Raw genomic sequence first — 21,162 nt, forward strand, 5'->3', positions numbered from 1 at the left:
ATATCCCAGAATTGTTCCACACACACAAAAACCTTATTTCTTTCAAATATTGTGCACAAATGTGTTTACATTCCTGTTAGTCAGCATTTTATCCTTTACCAATATAATCCATTCACCTGACAGGTGTGGCATATCTAGAAGCTGATTAAACAGCAGGATCATTACACAGGTGCACCTTGTGCTGGGGACAATAAAAAGCCACTCTAAAATGTGCCGTTTTGTCACACAACAATGCCACAGATGTCTAAACTTTTGAGGAAGCATGCAATTGGCTTGCTGATTGCACGAATGTCCACCAGAGCTGTTGCCAGAGAATTGAATGTTAAAATCGTTGAAATTGTTGCGTCTATATATTTTTTCAGTATATATAAAAGGTTATTTTACTTAGTTCTTTAAAGCACGGCTACCCCAGGAGTGTGAGTGGGCTGAGGTTGCACTTAACTCGCCACTGATGAACCTCCAACCACTTTGTATAGGATCATGCACGGTCTGTTCTTTGGCTCGTGGGGAGGGGTTGGCATGGAGAAATAGGCCTACCGGCATGTTGCTTGTTAGATCCAAATGGCTCATACGCCTCATATTTAGTTGCCTAGATTTCTCCACGACTATGAAAGCTTATTTTGAAGTGTTGCGTAATTTCCAATCGTTGAAGCAAAATAAAATATAGGATTCGCACCCCTGTAGATTATTAGATATGGGTGTTATTCTGATGATGTAAACCAATGTCTCTGATAAAGCTGTGGCTTTCCTTGATCTAACCTTATAAAAATGATTAGGCTTAGTTAGCTATTTCATTTGGGATGAAATGTAGGCTACATTGAATGTTAATTTGAAATGATCAAGCAGTATTGACATAAATAAATACAATAAAAAACGACCTATGCATAATTAGCCTAAACTTGCTATTAATAGTGCTCGCCAACTTGTAGTCCTAAAAACCGCAAATGACTTACCTCTGGTTCGTTCAGCCATTCCTATGGGGCAAATGAATGGGGGAAAAAACATGGTTTGGGGATAAAAGCTCAAAATAAGGTCTGAGGTTAACACAGGCTTAGTAGATCTAATACGTTTTGTTCTATGAGATAATATCAGTCAGTTAACATGACCTTTATGAATTAAGAAGCCTTTTATGTGCTTTAAAAAAAGGTTCATACATGCTTCAAAATTCACAAAAAGTTACGTTAGCTAATGAATATTATCTAAACGTATGATATCTCCTAAGCCTGTGTTTACCACAGACCTTATTTTCTGAGTTTTTCCCAAATCTCTCCATAAACTACATAGATTTTCCCATAGGCTTCGTCCAGCAAACCATGTCTGAGTGCGTACAAAAATATGCCATTACTATTGCAGAGATGAAAGCCTCATGACGCTAACATTTTGGCTCTGTAAGTGACATTTATCTTCAATAGACTAATATTGTAGCTGGCTATGTATGCATCCTGCATTGTAATAGGTACAATTACTCAGGCAAATGGAATAATGCTCCACATAACAGTGTTTGAATGTCGGCGTCACAGTCCTTTATATAAAAAATAAATAAATAAATATACCCATAATGCATTGCAATGCCAACGTAGGCAAATCTGCCACTGGCTAGTTGTCAACATGGCCACCAGTGTTTGCAATCCGCTATCATAGCTCTTCTCAATGGGATGTCATTTAACTCCACGTATTTAGCAAAAAGACTTATCGAACTAGCTAAGCAAGAGAGACGCTTTAAACACCGCGTTCTTTAGGTTCTACAATACCCAGCCTGGTAAGAGACTACGAGCTAGCAGTAGCATAGTAGTAGTTAACATCAGTTAGCTACAGTAACTAATAGATCTCTTCAGATACACTATCATACATAGTATAGACTATTGAATGACATTCAGCTTTCTAGTTGCAGTCAGTTCGAATATTGTTTATTTAACAAGGTATGGCTTTCAAAGGCGTCCTACGTTAGCCGCTTGGTAGTTAGCTAAACTATACGCGTTATTGCTTTGATGCCGGCTTGGTTGGTGATAACAGAAGAAGCTAGGGCATGATTTATGTGTAAGATTGCTAATAATTACTCTCTTCAGTGTCAGTCAAAATGGCAAGCCCAAGGACCAGAAGAGTTTTGAAGGAAGTGAGAACCCAGGAGGAAAACAACGTGAGTAGCTAGCTAACGTTAGCTTGCTGTTTGACCAGTAACGTTGTATCTGGTTTAGTCACGACGTGATTGCCCAAAGGGCCAAGGCTGAACTATCTAAGGTTTAATATGAACACTGACGTTAGGACCTTGTGGGTGAACAATTTCTGTTGAGATATTTAATGTGATAGTGTCCACATCCATGTTTTCAATATCGACATCAAATAGTGAGCCAACATTTCCCCTCTTTTCTCAGCTTTGCTTTGAGTGTGGGGGCTTCAATCCTCAGTGGGTGAGTGTGACCTATGGGATCTGGATTTGTTTGGAATGTTCTGGCAAACACAGAGGCTTGGGAGTACACCTTAGGTGAGTAAATTCCAAGAGGCCAATTTTTCTGATTGTTGGTATTTATGCTTGCCTGCAGAGGCTCGTCTGTGCATGAATGTCAATCCTCTACTGTTGAATCTCTTATCCTGAATAAGTAATTGTTCAAGCCTTCAGCCAGGCCCTTCTAAGATGGTGATTACCACTTATATTCTTTAACCCACCATACTCACCTAGTCATCCAAATGTCTTCCTATATAAGGTCCCATGCCTAGTTAAATAAAAAATGAAGTAACATTTCCTGTCAAGTCGGTTTGTAAGTATTTAACCCCTAATGTGATCTCTGTACTGTAGCTTTGTGCGCTCTGTTACCATGGACAAGTGGAAGGACATTGAGCTGGAGAAGATGAAGGCGGGAGGGAACGGAAAGTTTCGTATGTTTCTGGAACTCCAAGATGATTACGATGCCACCTGGACCATGCAGGACAAATATAACAGCAGACCTGCTGCACTTTTCAGAGACAAGGTAAGGAAGCCTCCCTTTTGAGTCATTATTTTAATGGTCATGTACATAATAAAGTTGCCGGGGACACTCCAAATCAACATTTCTGAATTTCCAATGCTAATATCAAACAGTACACCTATAATGGTCTCACTCACTGAAATGCATGCCTCTTTATTCGATTGACAGGTTGCAACCATTGCAGAGGGGAAAGAGTGGTCTATTGAAACTTCCTCTGCCAAGGACTGGACTCCGCCTCAGGCTAAGACCGGACTTTCGACGTCTCATCGGTAAGGGTGAAAAGACTGTTATTTCATATAGCTAAAGTATTCAATGACTTGAATATTTTCAAAATACTCATTTCCAATATTATCACATCCCAAAATAATCTGTGGTTGGTTTTCCAATGTAGCTCAGGGGGCCCTGGCCAGAACTCGGGAAACCCTTCAGACAAGGTGTTTGAGGACTGGTTGAGTGACGATGTGAACTCTTATCAGAGGTGAGACCATTGTATCCATGACTTGCTTGTCTCTGAAGCAGATGTACAGCCTCAATTTGTCAGGCATGGACTTCACAAGGTGTTCCACCGGGATGCTGGCTCATGTTGACTCCATTGCTTCCCACAGTTGTGTCAAGTTGACTGGATTCCCTTTGGGTGGTGGACCATTCTTGATACACACTGGAAATAGTTGAGCATGAAAAACCAGGCATTCACCCTCTGAATGGCACACATAGTCTGTCTCAAGGCTTGAAAATCCTTCTTTAACCTCACTCCTCCCCTTCATTTACACTGATTGAAGTGGATTTAACAAGTGACATCAATAAGGGATCATAGGGGTCAGTCTGTCATGGAAAGAGCAGGTGTCCTTAATGTTTTGTGTGTGTATACAGTGCATTTGGAAAGTATTCAGACACCTTGACTTTTTCCACATTTTGTTACGTTACAGACGTATTCTAAAATTGATTTAAAAAAAATGTCAATCTACACACTATCATTTTTTGAATTTTTTGCTTATTTACCTGAGTATTCAAACCCTTTGCTATGAGACACGAAATTGAGCTTAGGTTCATCCTGTTTCCATTGATCATCCCTGAGATGTTTCTACAACTTGAACGGAGTCCACCTGTGGTAAATTATATTGATTGGACATGATCCTGTCCCCTGGGGAAGGGATGCCTTGTTATTCTTTAAGCGTTTTCCTCACCATCTTAAATAAGCATGCCCCATTCAAAAATGCAGAACCAGGGACAGATAGAGCCCTTGGTTCACTCCAGACCTGACTGCCCTTGACCAGCACAAAAACATATTTGGCGTTCTGCATTAGCATCGAACAGCCTCCGCGATATGCAACTTTTCAGGGAAGTTAGGAACCAATATGCACAGGCAGTTAGGAAAGCAAAGGCTAGCTTTTTCAAACAGAAATTTGCATTCTGTAGCAAAAACTCCAAAAAGTTCTGGGACACTGTAAAGTCCACGGAGAATAAGAGCACCTCTTCCCACTGCACCGAGGCTAGGAAACACTGTCACCACCGATAAATCCATGATAATTGAGAATTTCAATAAGCATTTTTCTACTGCTGGCCATGCTTTCCACCTGGCTACCCCTATCCCCGGTCAACAGCTCTGCACCCCCCATAGCAACTTGCCCAAGCCTCCCCGATTTCTCCTTCACCCAAATCCAGATAGCTGATGTTCGGAAAGAGTTGCAAAATCTGGACCCCTACAAATCAGCTGGGCTAGACTATCTGGACCCTCTCTTTCGAAAATTATCCCCCAAAGTATTTTCTATACTTCTGGCCATTCTTTGGACACTGTTAACTAACCTGCAGACAAGCTTCAATGCCATACAACACTCCTTCCATGGCCTCCAACTGCTCTTAAATGCAAGTTAAACTAAATGCGTGCTCTTCAACCGACCGCTGCTCATCCCCATATTGTTATTTAATTTTTTTGCTCCTTTGCACCCCAGTATCTCTACTTGCATATTCATCTTCTGCATATCTATCACTCCAGTGTTTAATTGCTAAATTGTAATTATTTCACCACTATGGCCTATTTATTGCCTTATCTCCCTAATCTTACTTCATTTGCACACACTGTATATAAACTTTTCTATTGTGTTATTGAATGTACGTTTGTTTTTTCCATGTGTAACACTGTGTTGTTTGTCGCACTGCTTTGCTTAATCTTGGCCAGGTAGCAGTTGTAAATGAGAACTTGTTCTCAACTGGCCTACCTGGTTAAATAAAGGTGAAATAAATAAAGTAAAACAACTGTCTATACAAGGTCCCATAGTTGACAATGCATGTCAGAGTAAAAGCAGTGAGGTTGAAGGAATTGTTCCTATAGCTCGAGGTACAATCCTGTCCACTAGGGAAGAGTAGCAATTTAAAAAATATATATTCTGCAGGATTGAAGGTCCCCAAGAACACAGTGGCCTCCATCATTCTTAAATGGAAGAGTTGAATCCACCAAGACTCTTCCTAGAGCTGGCCACCCAACCAAACTGAGCAATCGGGGGAGAAGGGGCTTGGTCAGGGTGGTGACCAAGAACCCGATGGTCACTCCGACAGAGCTCCAGAGTTCCTCTGTGGAGATGAGAGAACCTTCCAGAAGGACAACCATCTCTGCAGTACTCCATCAATCAGGCCTTTGTGGTAGAGTGGCCAGACAGAAGCCACTCCTCAGTAAAAGGCACATGACAGCCCGCTTGGAATTTGCTTAAATGAACCTAAAGGACACTCTAATCTGAGGAAATCAAGATTGAACTCTTTGGCCTGAATGCCAAGCGTCTCGTCTGGAGGAAACCAGGCACCGCTCATCACATGGACAATACCATCCCTACGGTGAAGCATGTTGGTTACAACATCATGCTGTGGGAATGTTTTTCTTCGGCGGGGACTGGGAGACTAGTCAGGATCAAGGGAAAGATGAACAGAGCAAAGTACAGAGAGATCTGCTCAGGACTGGGGCGAAGTTCACCTTCCAACAGGACAACGACCCTAAGCACACAGCCAAGACAATCCAGGAGTGGCTTCTTGACAAGTCTCTGAATGTTCTTCAGTGGCCCAGCCAGAGCCCGGACTTGAACCTGATCAAACATCTCTGGAGAGACTTGAAAATAGCTGTGCAGCAACACTCCCCATCCAACCTGACAGAGCTTGAGAGGATCTGCAGAGAAGAATGGAGAAACTCCATAAATACATCTTTTTTTTCACCTTTATTTAACCAGGTAAGTTGTTGAGAACAAGTTCTCATTTACAACTGCGACCTGGCCAAGATAAAGCAAAGCAGTGCGACACAAACAACAGAGTTACACATGGAATAAACAAACATACAGTCAATAACACAATAGAAAGTCTATATACAGTGTGTGCAAATGGTGTGAGATAAGGCAATAAATAGGCCATAGTAGCGAAGTAATTACAATTGAGCAAATTAGCACTGGGGTGATAGATGAGCAGATGGTGATGTGCAAGTAGAAATACTGGTGTGCAAAAGAGCACAAAAGCAAATAAAAAATGGGGATGAGGTAGGTAGATTGGGTGGGCTATTTACAGATGGGCTATTTACAGATGGGCTATTTACAGATGGGCTATTTACAGATTGGCTATGTACAGCTGCAGCGATCGGTTAGCTGCTCAGATAGTTGATGTTTAAAGTTAGTGAGGGAAATATAAGTCTCCAGCTTTAGCGATTTTTGCATTTCGTTCCAGTCATTGGCAGCAGAGAACTGGAAGGAAAGGAGGCCAAAGTAGGTATTGGCTTTGGGGATGACCAGTGAGATATACCTGCTGGAGCGCCTGCTACGGGTGGGTGTTATCGTGACCAGTGAGCTGAGATAAGGTGGAGCTTTACCTAGCATAGATGACCTGGAGCCAGTGGGTCTGGCGACGAATATGTAGAAAGGGACTACATATGTAGAATATGTAGAAAGGGACTGCATCCAGGTTGCTGAGTAGAGTATTGGAAGCTATTTTGTAAATGACATCATCGAGGATCGGTAGGATAGTCTGTTTTACGAGGGTATGTTTGGCTGCGTGAATGAAGGAGGCTTTGTTGCGAAATAGGAAGCCATCTCTAGATTTAATTTTGGATTAGAGATGTTTAATATGAGTCTGGATGGACAGTTTACAGTGCCAAGCTTGTGTCATCATACCCAAGAAGACGCGAGGCTGTAATTGCTGCCAAAGGTGCCTCAACAAAGTACTTAGTGAAGGGTCTAAATACTTGTGTAAACACTTAAAAAAAACTGTTTTTGCTTTGTCATTATGGGTTATTGTGTGTATGTTGGTGAGGGGGGGAAACACTTGTAGTCCATTTTAGAATAAGGCTGTAACGTAACAAAATGTGGAAAAAGTCAAGGATTCTGAATTCTTTCTGAATGCACTGTTAACATATTGTACCCAGAAATCACAGTCTAAATCCAAAAGTAAGATGCCACAGAGCACATGACGTTTGTTTAAAGATAACTTGAATCTGATTTTCTCTTTATGTTCTTAACCATCATTTTAACTAACAACTTTCAAGACTTTATCTGTAAATGCTCAACCAATGTATAGCACAGGGTCTTAATCCAACAGTAAGATACCACAAAGTACACATTTGTACTTTTGCTTTAAGATCAATTTCATCCATATTTGTCATTTTTTTTCCTTTCCCGCTGGGACCACCCATATGCGTACGCATGATTGTAAGTCACGTTACATAAAAGCATTTCCTAAATGTAATTTATTATGTTTTTGCTCACCTTTTTATGAAGACTTATAATTTATGCAAACATACCATTTCCCCTGTAGTGGTGGCGGTTATAGTGGGAATCAGGAGAACCGCTATGTTGGCTTTGGGAATACACCGACCCCAGAGAAGAAGGAGGATGATGTCCTGAACAACGCTCTATCTTCCATTTACTCGGTACGGCAGTAATATGGCACAGCATCTGGGAATCTGCGTGGCCCTGAAGTAAAGGGGGGGGGTTCCCAAATGGCACCATATTCCCTATATTTGGGACACAGACATGGAGTTTAAGGTATCTGTCATGGTGACTCGTGTGTCTATTTGGGACGCAGAGTTTAAGATATCTGCCGTGGTGAATTGTGTGTGACATGTTTTGTTTGATAGGGCTGGAGCAATTTCACAATCGGAGCAAGCAAAATTGCAGCAGTCGCCAAAGATAATGTAAGTATCTCCAAGGAAAGCTGTTATCCTGTCACAGAACTTAATTTCACTGTTTATTAATAGCTTTTTTTCTGTCTTTTCACTGGAACAGACTGCAAAACTTGCAACCTCAGCAACTCTAAAGGTATTACTTTCTTTTATTAAACAGTTCATTAGTACCCGATTTGATGAGCACCAAGTTTTTAAACTTTTAGTTACTATTAAGATATCGTTAAGGTTTGTTTTACTAGCATCATTTTGCAACTATTTATATGAATGTGTAGATACAAACTCTTAACCTTGCCATTTAACAAAGTTGATAAAGATGTGATTGTGTGAATCCCTTTTTGATGAAAAAGCAAACTATTATTATGCTCATGCTCGCATGACACAAGTAATAAATAGGTTTCAAAGTTTATTTGCCACATGCACAGGATACAATAGGTGTAAAGCAGTACAGGGAAATTCTTACCTTCAGAGCTCTTTCCAACAAGGCAGTGATAATAATAATAATAATAACTACGATGAGAGTTTTTTTTTTTTAACACGAGAATGCAAGAGTATGTTTAGGTCAGTGCCAGTACATTTATTCAATGTGCAGGTTTACTGGAGTGGTTGAGGTGGGTTTATGCATAAATAAATAAACTATTTCTTGAACTGCATTGTTGATTTAAGGGCTTGTAAGTAAGCATTTCACAGTAAGGTCTACTACACCTGTTGTATTCGGGGGATGTGATAAATAAAACATAATTTGATTTAGTATGATACACAGTACCAGTTAAAAGTTTGGACACGTACTCATTCAAGGGTTTTTATTTTATTTTAAATATTTTCTAAATTCTAGCGTTATTATGAAGACATCAAAACTATGAAATAACACATGGAATCATGGAGTAACCCAAAGTGTTAAACAAATCAAAATATATTTTAGATTCTTCACCCTATGCACACTCTTGGCATTATTTACTTTTCTGCTCTTTTGCACACCAATATCTCTACCTGTACATGACCATCTGATCATTCATCACTCCAGTGTTAATCTGCAAAATTGTAATTATTTGCCTACCTCATGCCTTTTGCACACAATGTATATAGACTCCCCCTTTTTTTTCCTACTGTGTTATTGACTTGTTAATTGTTTACTTCATGTGTAACTCTGTTGTCTGTTCACACTGCTATGCTTTATCTTGGCCAGGTCGCAGTTGCAAATGAGAACTTGTTCTCAACTAGCCTACCTGGTTAAATAAAGGTGAAATAAAAAAAATAAAGAAAATAAAAATTCTCTCAACCAGCTTCACCTGGAATGCTTTTCCAACAGTCTTGAAGGAGTTCAGCACTCTTTGGCTGCTTTTCTTTCACTCTGCGGTCCAACTCATCCCAAACCATCTCAATTGGGTTGAGGTCGGGTGATGTGTGTCGTGTGGAGGCCAAGTCATCTGATGCAGAACTCCATCACTCTCTTTTTTTTGGTCAAATAGCTCTGTTGGGTCAGTTGGGTCATTTTCCAATTGAAAAACAAATAGTCCCACATTAGCGCAAACCAGATGGGATTGGGTATTGCTGCAGAATGCTGTGGTCGCCATGCTGTGTTCCCTGAAATATATATATTTTTTTGTTTAATTTTTACCCCTTTTCCTCCCCAATTTCGTGGTATCCAATTGTTTAGTAGCTACTATCTTGTCTCGTCACTACAACTCCCGTACGGGCTCGGGAGAGACTAAGGTTGAAAGTCATGCGTCCTCCGATACACAACCCAACCAAGCCGCACTGCTTCTTAACACAGCGCCATCCAACCCGGAAGCCAACCGCACCAATGTGTTGGAGGAAACACCGTGCACCTGGCAACCTTGGTTAGCGCGCACTGCGCCCGGCCTGCCACAGGAGTCGCTGGTGCGCAATGAGACAAGGATTTCCCTACCGGCCAAACCCTCCCTTACTCGGACGACGCTAGGCCAATTGTGCGTCGCCCCATGGACCTCCCGGTCGCGGCTGGTTACGACAGAGCCTGGGCACGAACCCAGAGTCTCTGGTGGCGCAGCTGGCGCTGCAATACAACGCCCTTAACCACTGCGCCAACCGGGAGGCCCGTTCCTTTAATTCTTAATAAATCACTGACAGTGTCACCAGCAAATCACCATCACACCACCACCTCCTTGCTTCCCGGTGGGAACCACACATGCGGAGGTCATCCGTTCACCAGGCTGCGTCTCACAAAGACATGGCGGTTGGGAGCAAAAATGTCAAATTTAGACAACAGATTTCCACTGGTCTAATGTCCATTGCTTGTGTCTCTTGGCCCAAGCAAGTCTCTTCTTCTTCGTGCTTTCTTTGCAGCAATTCGACCATGAAGGCCTGATTCACGCAGTCTCATCTGAACAGTTGATGTTGAGATGAGTCTGTTACTTGAACTCTGAAGCATTTATTTGGGCTGCAATTTCTGAGGCTGGTAACTCTAATGAACTTATCCTCTGCGGCAGAGGTAACTCTGGGTCTTTCTTTCCTGTGGCGATCCTCATGAGAGCCAGTTTTTGTGGCTGCACGTTTTTGCGACTGAAATTTTACGCATTGACTGACCTTGATGTCTTAAAGTTATGATGGACTGTCGTTTCTCTTTGCTTATTTAAGCTGTTCTTTCCTGCATTCCAGGTGAATACCTCATGAAGCTGGTTGAGAGAATGCCAAGAGTATGCAAAGCTGTAATCAAGGCAAAGGGTGGCTACTTTTGAAGAATCTCAAATATAACATATATTTTGATTTTAATATTTTTTTTGGGGGGGGGGGGGGGGGGGGGGTTACTACATGATTCCATTTGTGCTATTTCATGGTTTTGATGTCTCCTACAATGTAGAAAATAGTAAAAATAAAGAACCCTGGAATGAGTAGGCGTGTCAACTTTTGACTGGTACTGTACATGTAAACAGGGCTGAAAAGTGACTGGTAGCAGATATATATATAATAAATAAAATGCACACATACTGAGTTTACAAAACATTAGGTACACCTTCCTAATATTGAGTTGGACGTCGAAAGCGTTCCACAGGTATGCTGGCCCATACTGAATTCAATGCTTCCCACAGTTGTGTCAAGTTGCCTGGATGTCCTTTGGGTGGTGGACCATTCTTGATACACACGGGAAACGTGCTTCTACACCTGCATTGCTTGCTGTTTGGGGTTTTAGGCTGGGTTTCTGTACAGCACTTTGAGATATCAGCTGATGTACGAAGGGCTATATAAATAGATTTGATTTGAAACGGTTGAGCGTGAACAACCCAGCAGCGTTGCAGGTCTTGTCACAAACCGGTGCGCCTGGCACCAACTGCCATACCCTGTTCAGTCACTGAAATATTTTGTCTTGCCCTCTGAATGGCACACATACACAATCCATGTCTCAAGGCTCTGTAACCTGTTTCCTCCCCTTCATCTAGTTACACTGATTTGAAGTGGATTTAACAAGTGACATCAAATAAGGGATCATAGCTTTCACCTGGTCAGTCTGTAATTGAAGGAGCAATTTGTATACTCAGTATAAATACTTATGGTAATGTACAGTATATTTTACCATTAGTATATGTAAACAAGAGTAATAGTGACCAGTAGCAGGACAAATAGGTAAATACTAATGGTAATCGTGATCAATAATCAATGGACAGCAGCATAATGGAGTAATAAATCTAATCCAATAATAATTTCAACAGTTGTCTGAGTAGGTAGAGACCCGTGGATGGGCATATAGTCAGTGTGGATAGTCATGATGATCTGCTAAAGATAAATAGTTCTAGCCCCCTCTCTCAGGAAATACCAAGCTAGAGTCATTTATTTGAGTAAGACATTTTCATGTATTGGTTAAGAGGTTCAACCTCCTAATTCCATATGATGTACCCACAGAAAAATCATTATTCCAGATATAACATAATTCTATGGATGCACCACTGTATGTGATTCCCTCTGCAGCAGAAACAGCAGTGCAAATGTTTAGCCTTTAGAGCTCATGGAACATAGATTTTCTTCCACGGGTTTCCCTTTTTATTTTGGCTCATAAATGAACTGGACATAAATAACTGTGAACATTACTGTAGTTTGAACTGTTTGTCGCTTCTTTAACTTCCTTGCTTTCTCTGGACGTAGTTAAGGGGCTATAAGCCGCCCCCAGAGCCGGTAAAATCAATAACAAATGCATGCTCTTTGTCCATATTCCTGCATCCCATTTTACTCATTGTTTTCATGAATGTATTCATTCCCAGCCTAAGCTTGTCAGCTGGTCATCGGTGTCCTGTCTGAAAATGTATGTGAAAATGACCAGACCCACCACCTCAAAATGGTGGATAAGTACAGTTAGCCTCACCAGTAGTGTTATATTGAGCTTTTCTTGGCTGCAGACAGAAAAACATATTTAGCAGTTGATGGATAATCTTAATGTCAAGGGTTTTCGTAGTTTAAATTATTATTATTAAATGAATTATTATGAAGTTCTTGGTCACGTTCACTTTAGTGGCTCATTAAGACCATGGTTGAGAAACCATTCAAGGAGTGTGAACATTCCTGTCATTTACAAAGAAAGAAATCTTGGCATAATAATCAACATGATGACCACTTATTTTGTACTCGCCAACCATAGTTATTTATCCCTGCATGACCGTTCCATTGCTCAGTTCCCTTTGAGGGTCAGCCCTCGCTGTGCTGACTGTGATTGTTTAATGTCCTAGTGAATGGAATGACAGTTCCCTCGCCTACCTCAGCTTCCTGCTACTCAGAAATTCAGTCAGTGTCTTGCATTGTCGTGAATGTCAAACTGTTCTGTTTAATTCACACATCTTCTCCCTGTCACTCCCAACTAGGCCACAGAGTTAGGACAGACATTAAATGAGAATGTTATCAAACCTACCCACGAAAAGGTAACTGTTTAAAGTTTAGTTAATAGGCTAATATGCTTCATAAAACCAGCTTTACATTTGATTTGCATTGTCTCCTTTGGAATGTGTCTGCTCTAGTGACTGACTATAGTGTGCACTGTGCATGTGCAATAGCTAATTGCTTGATGTAGAACAATTCCACATAGCTTCTTAAAATGGGTGTTTTCAAATCTATCTTGACTGAGACTTAACAGAAATCACTTACTGTCTCATAAGTAGGCTAATCATCACATTATTGTCCTCTCAGTAAAATAAAATCTAAGACGAATTCCTTTGCGCACAATAAAATGTGCAACTGTTCACATATAGAAACACTGCCTGAGCTAGCCTGTGTGGTGATGTCCTGATTTACACACCCACCTCTTGATGCTGTGAGTTGTCTCCATTTCCATTAACGGTGATTTGGCTTGTCCAGGTTAAAGATGGCAAGTTGCTAGATGAAATGTCCGTCGGCATTACTGGGCTGGCATCCAAGGTAGGAGAAGGCAGACCTCTGCCACACTGCACACCTACAACCAGTCTCCTGAGCAAGGGTCGTGGGAAGCTATGCATTCATCAGGAATTAGCCTAAGTTTAGCAGGGCAAAATATGTTGGTGCTGTCATCGCACTGCTTACTCTGAAAAGGAGACTAGTTTGGGTGTGTTGATGTACATTTTGAAGATATTCATGCAATTTGTATCTCCCTTTTCTCTTGCTGCTATTGTTATTCTGGTGGTGAGTACTGTGTAGATTGAATTGTACTCATATTAACTTGTACAACCTTATACAACCTTCACTTTGGTCAATGAACTATTGTGAATCTGATTAACATGATTTGTAAACTTGTTTTGGTGAGTGTTGTAGACTTTTTATCAACATTTCATGTCTATTGTTGTTTTCTCAATTTTGTTTGACATGTGTTCCCTCATCTCAGGTTCAGGATGCTGGTGCAAAAGGCTGGAAAGACATGACTGACTTCTTTGCTGGAAAGCCCGAGGACGGGTAAATCAAAATGATTAAATCTGGAATTTGGCATAGTGATGTGTCAGTTGAGGGTCTTTATTTCTGAGATAACCGTCTCCCCTCTTTGTGACGAACCCTCTCCCACAGGTCAGAAGGAGAGCGCTACCAGAACATGGACGCCACTGAAGGTTACCAGTTCAACTCATCAGGCCCAGAACTAGGCCAGGCCCCTGCGCAGGACTTCTGGACGTCCTTTGGCAGCGCCAGCTCCTCCAAGCCCAAGAAGTCCCCAAGCAGCGACAGTTGGACCAACGTCGACAACTCTGCCGCTGAGAAGAAGAGCTCCGACAGCTGGGACAACTGGGACTCGAAGGCGGCATCCAACAACAAACACAGCACTGGAGACAGCTGGGAGGCCTGGGACAACAACTGGGACAACGCTGCTGGGGGAGAGGCCAAGGGCAAGAAAAGCCCCGCAGCCGCCCCCACCAAACCTGCTGAGGAAACCTGGGACAATGCAGACTGGTAGAGGCCTCACTCACAATCCTCCCCAGCTCGATTTCTCCCTTTTCCTCTACCTTCACCGCCATTCTCTCTTTCCTTCCTTCTCACAGGCACTTTTACAGTTGCACAGTTCTGTCTCTAACCTGGGTTGAGTTCAATGCGAGTTCAGTATGTATTTATCACTCAATAAGAACTAATTGAAATGGAATTGATCTCAACGCACACTGAGTATTCCTGAATATTTACACATTTTAAAGGAAGGTTGCAGTCTATTTAATTTTGCCTGGATGTGTATACATTTCTTTAATTCATTACAGGAGTTAAATCTAAATCTAAGTCTATAGTCTGACATTTTAATACATCATCCTCAACTAAAGATGGCGGCAGTCACCTACTCAACCAGTGTTTTTAGAGTGAGAGGAGCCCGGTCTGTCAGTGGTTATCCCTTGCAAAACGGGGATTTCAACTTTCTGAGTTTCCACACTCCATTTATGCATAATGAAATTGACAAGGAACTGGAATCCAATTTAGTGTGCTGTAGTGTAAAGCCAGCATCCCTTGCACCCCAACAGTGCGGTCTGTGTTGACTAAAACTTACGGTCAAAATGTTATTTTGTGTGTCAATTTACGACTGCAGCTAACCTTGGTATGATGATGCTTAACATTGTGCAATGGCGTTATATGTATAAAATGTAGCCGCTGGATTCATGTGATGCAAGTATAGTATTTTACCAATATTTTTTTCTTTCCATTCTCAGCCGTCTTCATTGAAACCTGAACAGAAAGCTCTTATGAGTCGGTACGACTTGGTTATTTTGATGAGGAACAGGGGATAAGTACATTTAGGTTTTAATACAATCGAGTCTCAAAAGCGGTTGACAGTGTTAAAGTACTATTGCACCACCCAATCAGTGGTTGTCGATCGCATGGCATTAATCTCAGCAGCTAACTGTAATATAAATGATAATGTGTTAATTTAATGTGGTAAGCTGTACAATTATTGTGTGTGTGTGTTGAGAACTGGACACATTTGTTTTTGGAGCAGGGACTGTAACTCTGACTCGTGGTTCATTGCATGTAATACTGCCGAACCTGTGGGACCACCACAGCAACCTTCTGTGACCTCAGCAACCTTCTGTGACCTCAGTGGGATCTAGTATAGTCTAGTTGCGTCTATTGTCCTCAACACACACACCAAAAAAAAAAAGAGGCTTTCTCATTAAGCTGATCTTTTCAGTCACCATGTCTGTGTTAAGTGTTGCATCCAAGTTTTCATGACATTTCATGTTAAAACAGACAATGGGAAAAGAACACGTCTCAGGCCAGTCATGTAAGAATCTTTGATACGAATTTCAGTTTGATACGGACAGTCACTTCTCAAGGAGTGAGGTTGAATTGTAAATGAGAACTTGTTCTCAACTTGCCTACCTGGTTAAATAAAGGTAAAATAAAAATAAATAAATAAATACTGCCAATTTTGAAAGAGCTTTTCGCTGGACTTCTAAGATGAGTCCGATGTTTTACATTGACGTGCAAACTTCAGCCATGTAATCCCTTGCCCCTGTTCGATTTGACATGTTTTTGTGTTCATATGCAGGGGTTAAATGGGCATTTCTATGTCCTCTGAATTGCTGGCTTTTCCATAGTCATTTTTCACAGATTAGCCTAGTTCCTACTGTTTACTATCTCCCCTTGTAATGTCTCACGTTGGAACTCTCAATTTCACCCTTGTATCTGTGTGAGAGAGTGGCGTTGCCTAGATGATTTTTTTCACTCATGAAAAAGAGAACAAGGCAAGGCAACTATTTCTTAATTGCACCAGATTGTTGGCATTTCCTTCCCCTGGCTGTTTTCCTGGTGGAACCACAGCAATATGTGCTGATGTGGCTTGCATTGTCTTGTGTGAACGAGAAATGCTTCTGCTAAATGAGAAACAAAGACTGTCTGAGTTGTTTTCTACACACCAGGATAACTTTAATGACTAACTGCAATGCTTGTGTAGTAGTGCATGTTTTGCGGTATTGCACTCTCCCCACCCTCTATTTTAATGTTGTGTTACAAGCCTTAAAGAGCTGTCCTCATAGTCTATCTATTGATAAACCGGTGTCCATTTGGTTTTAAGTGTGTGTTTGGGTGTGTGTTTTCCGTTATTAGATGGACAGCATGTATGATCAAAAGATAAAATATGAACGTAAAACGAGGTGCTGCTGTTTACAGTTTGCCTCCATATTTCTGATGCTTTGACTTTTTTTGTACTATATTAAGTTTTATGACGAAGCACACAGCCTGGATGGTGAACCAGCCTGATGGTGAACGTAGCGATTGGGCTGTCTCCACCAAGCTAAAATACACATTCTTAGTCCCAATTTTGTTATTTAAAAAAAGATTATTCTTCAATGAATTCCAGTGTTTTAATCTAAAGGATGTTAAATGTTAGATATTATGTTTTATAGATCTACAAGTCTCAGTAGATCATTAGGTATAAATGTGTTATGTAACACTTGCAAATTAAAGAATCTTCTCATATTTTTTTACCATTGATGGTAATGAAGACTTTTCAGCAGTGCGGTTTAGTGAAATATAGGCCTAACGCTGAAAAGTACAGTAAACCTTGTGCTTTTATGTCCATTCATGTTTTGACTGCCACATTGGAGATTGCCACCCACAATCTTTAGTCAAGTCAAGTCAAGTCAGTCAACAAATACTATTTTTTGATATTGTACTTTGTTTCCTAATGTGTAACTATGGTTTGGAGATGAATTTTTTTTTTTTTTTAAAGGTACTTTTTTTTATTTTGAAAAACATAGTATTTCTAAGTACAGTGGGCGTTGGTTGGTAAGTTGAGTTCCACTAACTTATCTAAACAAGCATTCCAGATTGGTGATAGATTAAAGGGAATTTCCTCCAATGCTCTTGAATCTCATGTGAACCATAATTACTTTAGGCTTATCCCTTATAGTACTGTAATATGTATGTGTAAAATTTACAGTTATGGGTGTATGTACAGTGGCTTCAGTATGTATTCATACCCCTTGACTTATTCCACATTCATTCAGCCACGAGCATTAGTGAGGTCGGTCACTGATGTTGGGCGATTAGGCCTGGCTCGCAGTCAGTGGTCCAATTCATCCCAAAGGTGTTTGATGGTATTGAGGTCGGGGCTCTGTGCAGGCCAGTCAAGTTCTTCCACACCAATCTCAACAAACCATTTCTGTATGGACCTCGCTTTGTGCACGAGGGCGTTGTCGTGCTGAAACTGGAAAGGGCCTTCCAAAACTGTTGCCACGAAGTTGGAAGCACAGAATAGTCTAGAATGTCATTGTATACTGAAGCATTACGATATCCCTTCCCTGGAATTAAGAGGCCTAGCCCGAACCATAAAAAACCAGCCCCAGACCATTATTCCTCCTCAACCAAACTATAAAGTTGAGGCTATGCATTGGGGCAGGTAGTGTTCTCCTGTCATCCGCCAAACCCAGATTCATTCCTTGGACTACCAGATGGTAAAGCGTGATTCGTCACTCCAGTGAACGCCTTTCCACAGACGATTATCACCATTCTGTGAGCTTGTGTGGCCTACCACTTCGCGGCTGAGCCGTTGTTGCTCCTAGACGTTTCCACTTCACAATAACAGCACTTACAGTTGACCGGGGCAGATCTAGCAGGGCAGAAAATTTGATGAACTGACTTGTTGGAAAGGTGGCATCCTTGGACAGTGCAACGTTGAAAGTCTCTAAGCTGTTCAGTAAGGCCAATGTTTGTCTATGGAGATTGCATGGCTGTGTTAAATCTTACACTTCAACAACCGGTGTGGCTAAAATAGCTGAATCCACTAATTTGAATGGGGTGTCCACATATTTTTGTGTATATATAGTACATGTGATATCCATAAGTATTCACACCCCTGAGTCAATACTTTGTAGAAGCAACTTTGGCAGTGATTACATCCGAGTCTTTCTGGGTAATTCTATAATCTTTGAACACTTGGGTGTTCCAAATTGGCTCAATATTCTTTTCAAAATTCTTTAAGCTCTGTCAATTTGGTTGTTGATCATTGATAGACAACCATTTTCAGGTCTTGCCATAGATTTTCAACTGGATTTAAGTCAAAACTGTAACTCAGCCATATTCAGTGTCTTCTTGGTAAGCAACTCCCATGTAGATTTGACCTTGTGTTTTGTGTTATTGTCCTACTGAAAGGGGAATTAATCTCCCAGTGTCTGTTGGGAAGCAGACTGAACCGGTTTTCCTCTAGGATTTTGCCTGTGTTTTGCCTCCATTCCATGTATTATTTTTGTTTTATCCTAAAAAAAAACTCACCACTTAACAAAAACAAGCATTCCCATAACATGATGCAGCCACCACTATGCTTGAAAATATGGAGAGGTACTCTGTATGGGATTTGCCCCAAACACAACAAAGGTTAATTGCTTTGCCACATTTTTTGCTGTATTACTTTAGTGTCTTGTTGAAAACAGGATGCATGTTTTGGAATATTTTTTATTCTGTACAAGCTTCCTTTTCACTCTGAATTAGCTTTAATATTGTGGATGTTGTTGATCCATCCTCAATTTTCTCCCATCACAGCGATAAACTCTCAACATTTTTCATTTTTCGCCAATTTCGTGATATCCAATTGTTAGTCTTGTCCCATCGCTGGAATTCCCGTATGGACTCGGGAGAGGCGAAGGTCGAGAGCCATGCGTCCCTCAACACGACCCCGCCAAGCCACACTGCTTCTTGACACACTGCTCGCCTTACCCAGAAGCCAGCCACACCATTGTGTCAGAGGAATCACCGTACACTAGGCGACTGTGTCAGTGTGCATGCACCCGGCCCACCACAGCAGTCACTACAGCACGATGGGACAAGGATATCCCGGCCGGCCAAACCCTCCCCAAGCCTGGACGACGTTGGGCAAATTGTGTGCCGCCTCATGGGTCTTCCGGTCGTGGCCGGCTGCAACACAGCCTGGTATCAAACCCTGATCTGTAGTTACGCCGCTAGTACTGCAATGTCACTTGGGAGGCCTCTATAACTTAAAAAAAAACATTGGCCTCATGGGGAAATCCCTGAGTAGTTTCCTTCCTCTCTCGCAACTGAGTTAGGAAGGATTCCCGTGTCTTTGTAATGACTGGTTGTATTGATACACCATCCAAAGTGTAATTAATAACTTCACCATGCTCAAAGGGATATTCAATGTCTGCTTTAAAAAAAAAAATATATTTTTTACACCCATCTACCAATAGCTGCCCTTTGTGAGGCAACCTCCCTGGTCTTTGTGGTTTCATTTGTTTGAAATTCAGTGCTTGACAGAGATGAGGTAGTCATGAAAAACTTAAGTTAAACACTATTATTCCACACAGAGGGAGTTCATGCAATTTGTGTGACTTGTTAAGTATATTTTTACTCCTGAACGTATTTAGGCTTGCCATAACAAATGGGCTGAATACTTATTGGCTCAAGATACTTAAGCCTTTTTTAAATTTGTAATTAATAAAAAAATCTAAAAACCTAATTCCACTTTGACATATGCGGTATTGGATCTAGGCCAGTGACACAACATCGCTATTGTATTCATTTTAAATCCAGGCTGTAAAACAACGATGTGGATAAAGTAAAGGGCTGTGATTATTTTCTGAGGCACTGTATGTGCACTACCTGTTGTCTGAATGGAAAATAAAAACATACATGTCTGTAGTAAATGCTGTTTTAGACCCCCCCCCCCCTTCCTTGGTAGATATAATATTTTTTTTCACATTATGATATGTATTAAATGTTAATGTGTGCATTGCCCTGCACATGCACTGATTAAAATCAAAATGTTGAATTTATGTGAAAGACAGGATTCTTGTGCAGTAGCCATGGACATATACTCTATGTCCCGCCTACGAGGCGTGGTGATGTATCGTTTTACCACAGATGCTGCATTGGTGGAAGTATCAAACGGCGGCGATCCGGTCCAGGCCATGGGGTAGGTAACCGCAGTTACATGAACTATTTACTATCAGTAAATTAACCCTTTTGAGTAATTATATAATTGTGTTGTTATATTGTAGTCACTGTTGCGCGCCTGCAGACCAAAAAGCACATCGGCAGTAGCCTAGTGAAAAATAGATGTTTGCGAATGAACAAATCGCTCTCTTATGGAATATCGTGTGTAGGCTTTTTTTTCTCAGTGTGGTGATTCACTCTTGAGACGAATACGTTCTATAAATTCATACAGTTAGGATTTTATTCACTTGGAGGGGATTTAATTGTTGAAATATGAATGCCCAGAAGTTATTATGTTGAGCGCTGGCTACAATTTAATTCAAGGTAGCTGTGTTTCTCAAATTAGTAAATGGATTTACATGCTTTGCCGTCCGATGTGGCTCATTTACAGCCCCACTGCCTTCGGTTGCTAGTAAATGATCAACGCCCACTAGGCTACATGTGAGGTTATCATGGTCTATAAAATGATTATTAATATCCGTTTCACAATTTGGCCAGGTTTCTGAAAATACAGCGTTAAGAGCAGGAATGTCATTTTAATAAAGCTATGCATTGTGGCAGCAGCCCATTCTGTCTTAATTACACTGGCCTTACAAGGTGGTGGTGGTCAGCAGTAATTGATACATTGTTACAAATGTATCCAGCTGCCTTGTGTGACACTGAAACCACCCTAATCTGTCTGAGGGGGACTCTCTGTCCCCATCATTCTAC

The 21,162-nt window shown here is 41.1% G+C and overlaps 2 protein-coding genes across 14 annotated transcripts in view; both read left to right on the forward strand.

Moving 5' to 3' along the window:
- Positions 1-1,555: 1,555 nt before the first annotated feature.
- LOC109894117 (ADP-ribosylation factor GTPase-activating protein 1) lies at positions 1,556-17,230 on the forward strand. Of its 10 annotated transcripts, none has more exons than XM_020487348.2 (14): positions 1,556-1,759; positions 2,067-2,137; positions 2,373-2,482; positions 2,795-2,966; positions 3,132-3,232; positions 3,355-3,441; positions 7,743-7,857; positions 8,065-8,121; positions 8,213-8,245; positions 12,226-12,255; positions 12,936-12,992; positions 13,426-13,485; positions 13,925-13,992; positions 14,101-17,230. In XM_020487348.2, exons 2-14 carry the CDS (start codon positions 2,078-2,080, stop codon positions 14,480-14,482), a joined length of 1,332 nt encoding a protein of 443 aa, XP_020342937.1. In that variant the 5' UTR covers positions 1,556-1,759; positions 2,067-2,077; the 3' UTR covers positions 14,483-17,230. The 10 variants fall into 10 exon arrangements, with proteins under 10 accessions (XP_020342937.1, XP_031680004.1, XP_020342954.1 ...); XM_031824144.1 differs by having other exon boundaries at positions 7,758-7,857; XM_020487365.2 differs by lacking the exon at positions 13,426-13,485 and having other exon boundaries at positions 13,931-13,992.
- Positions 17,231-20,323: 3,093 nt separating this feature from the next.
- The window catches only part of LOC109894106 (engulfment and cell motility protein 2), a 33,633-nt gene continuing 32,794 nt past the window's right edge, over positions 20,324-21,162 (forward strand). For all 4 annotated transcript variants that reach the window (XM_020487338.2, XM_031824237.1, XM_031824232.1 and 1 more), the window contains exon 1: positions 20,324-20,431. The gene's annotated coding sequence lies outside the window, so the exon portion shown is untranslated. The remainder of the gene's footprint in view (positions 20,432-21,162) is intronic.

Source organism: Oncorhynchus kisutch, linkage group LG1 (genome assembly GCF_002021735.2).
Source record: "Oncorhynchus kisutch isolate 150728-3 linkage group LG1, Okis_V2, whole genome shotgun sequence".
NCBI classification, from domain to species: domain Eukaryota; kingdom Metazoa; phylum Chordata; class Actinopteri; order Salmoniformes; family Salmonidae; genus Oncorhynchus; species Oncorhynchus kisutch.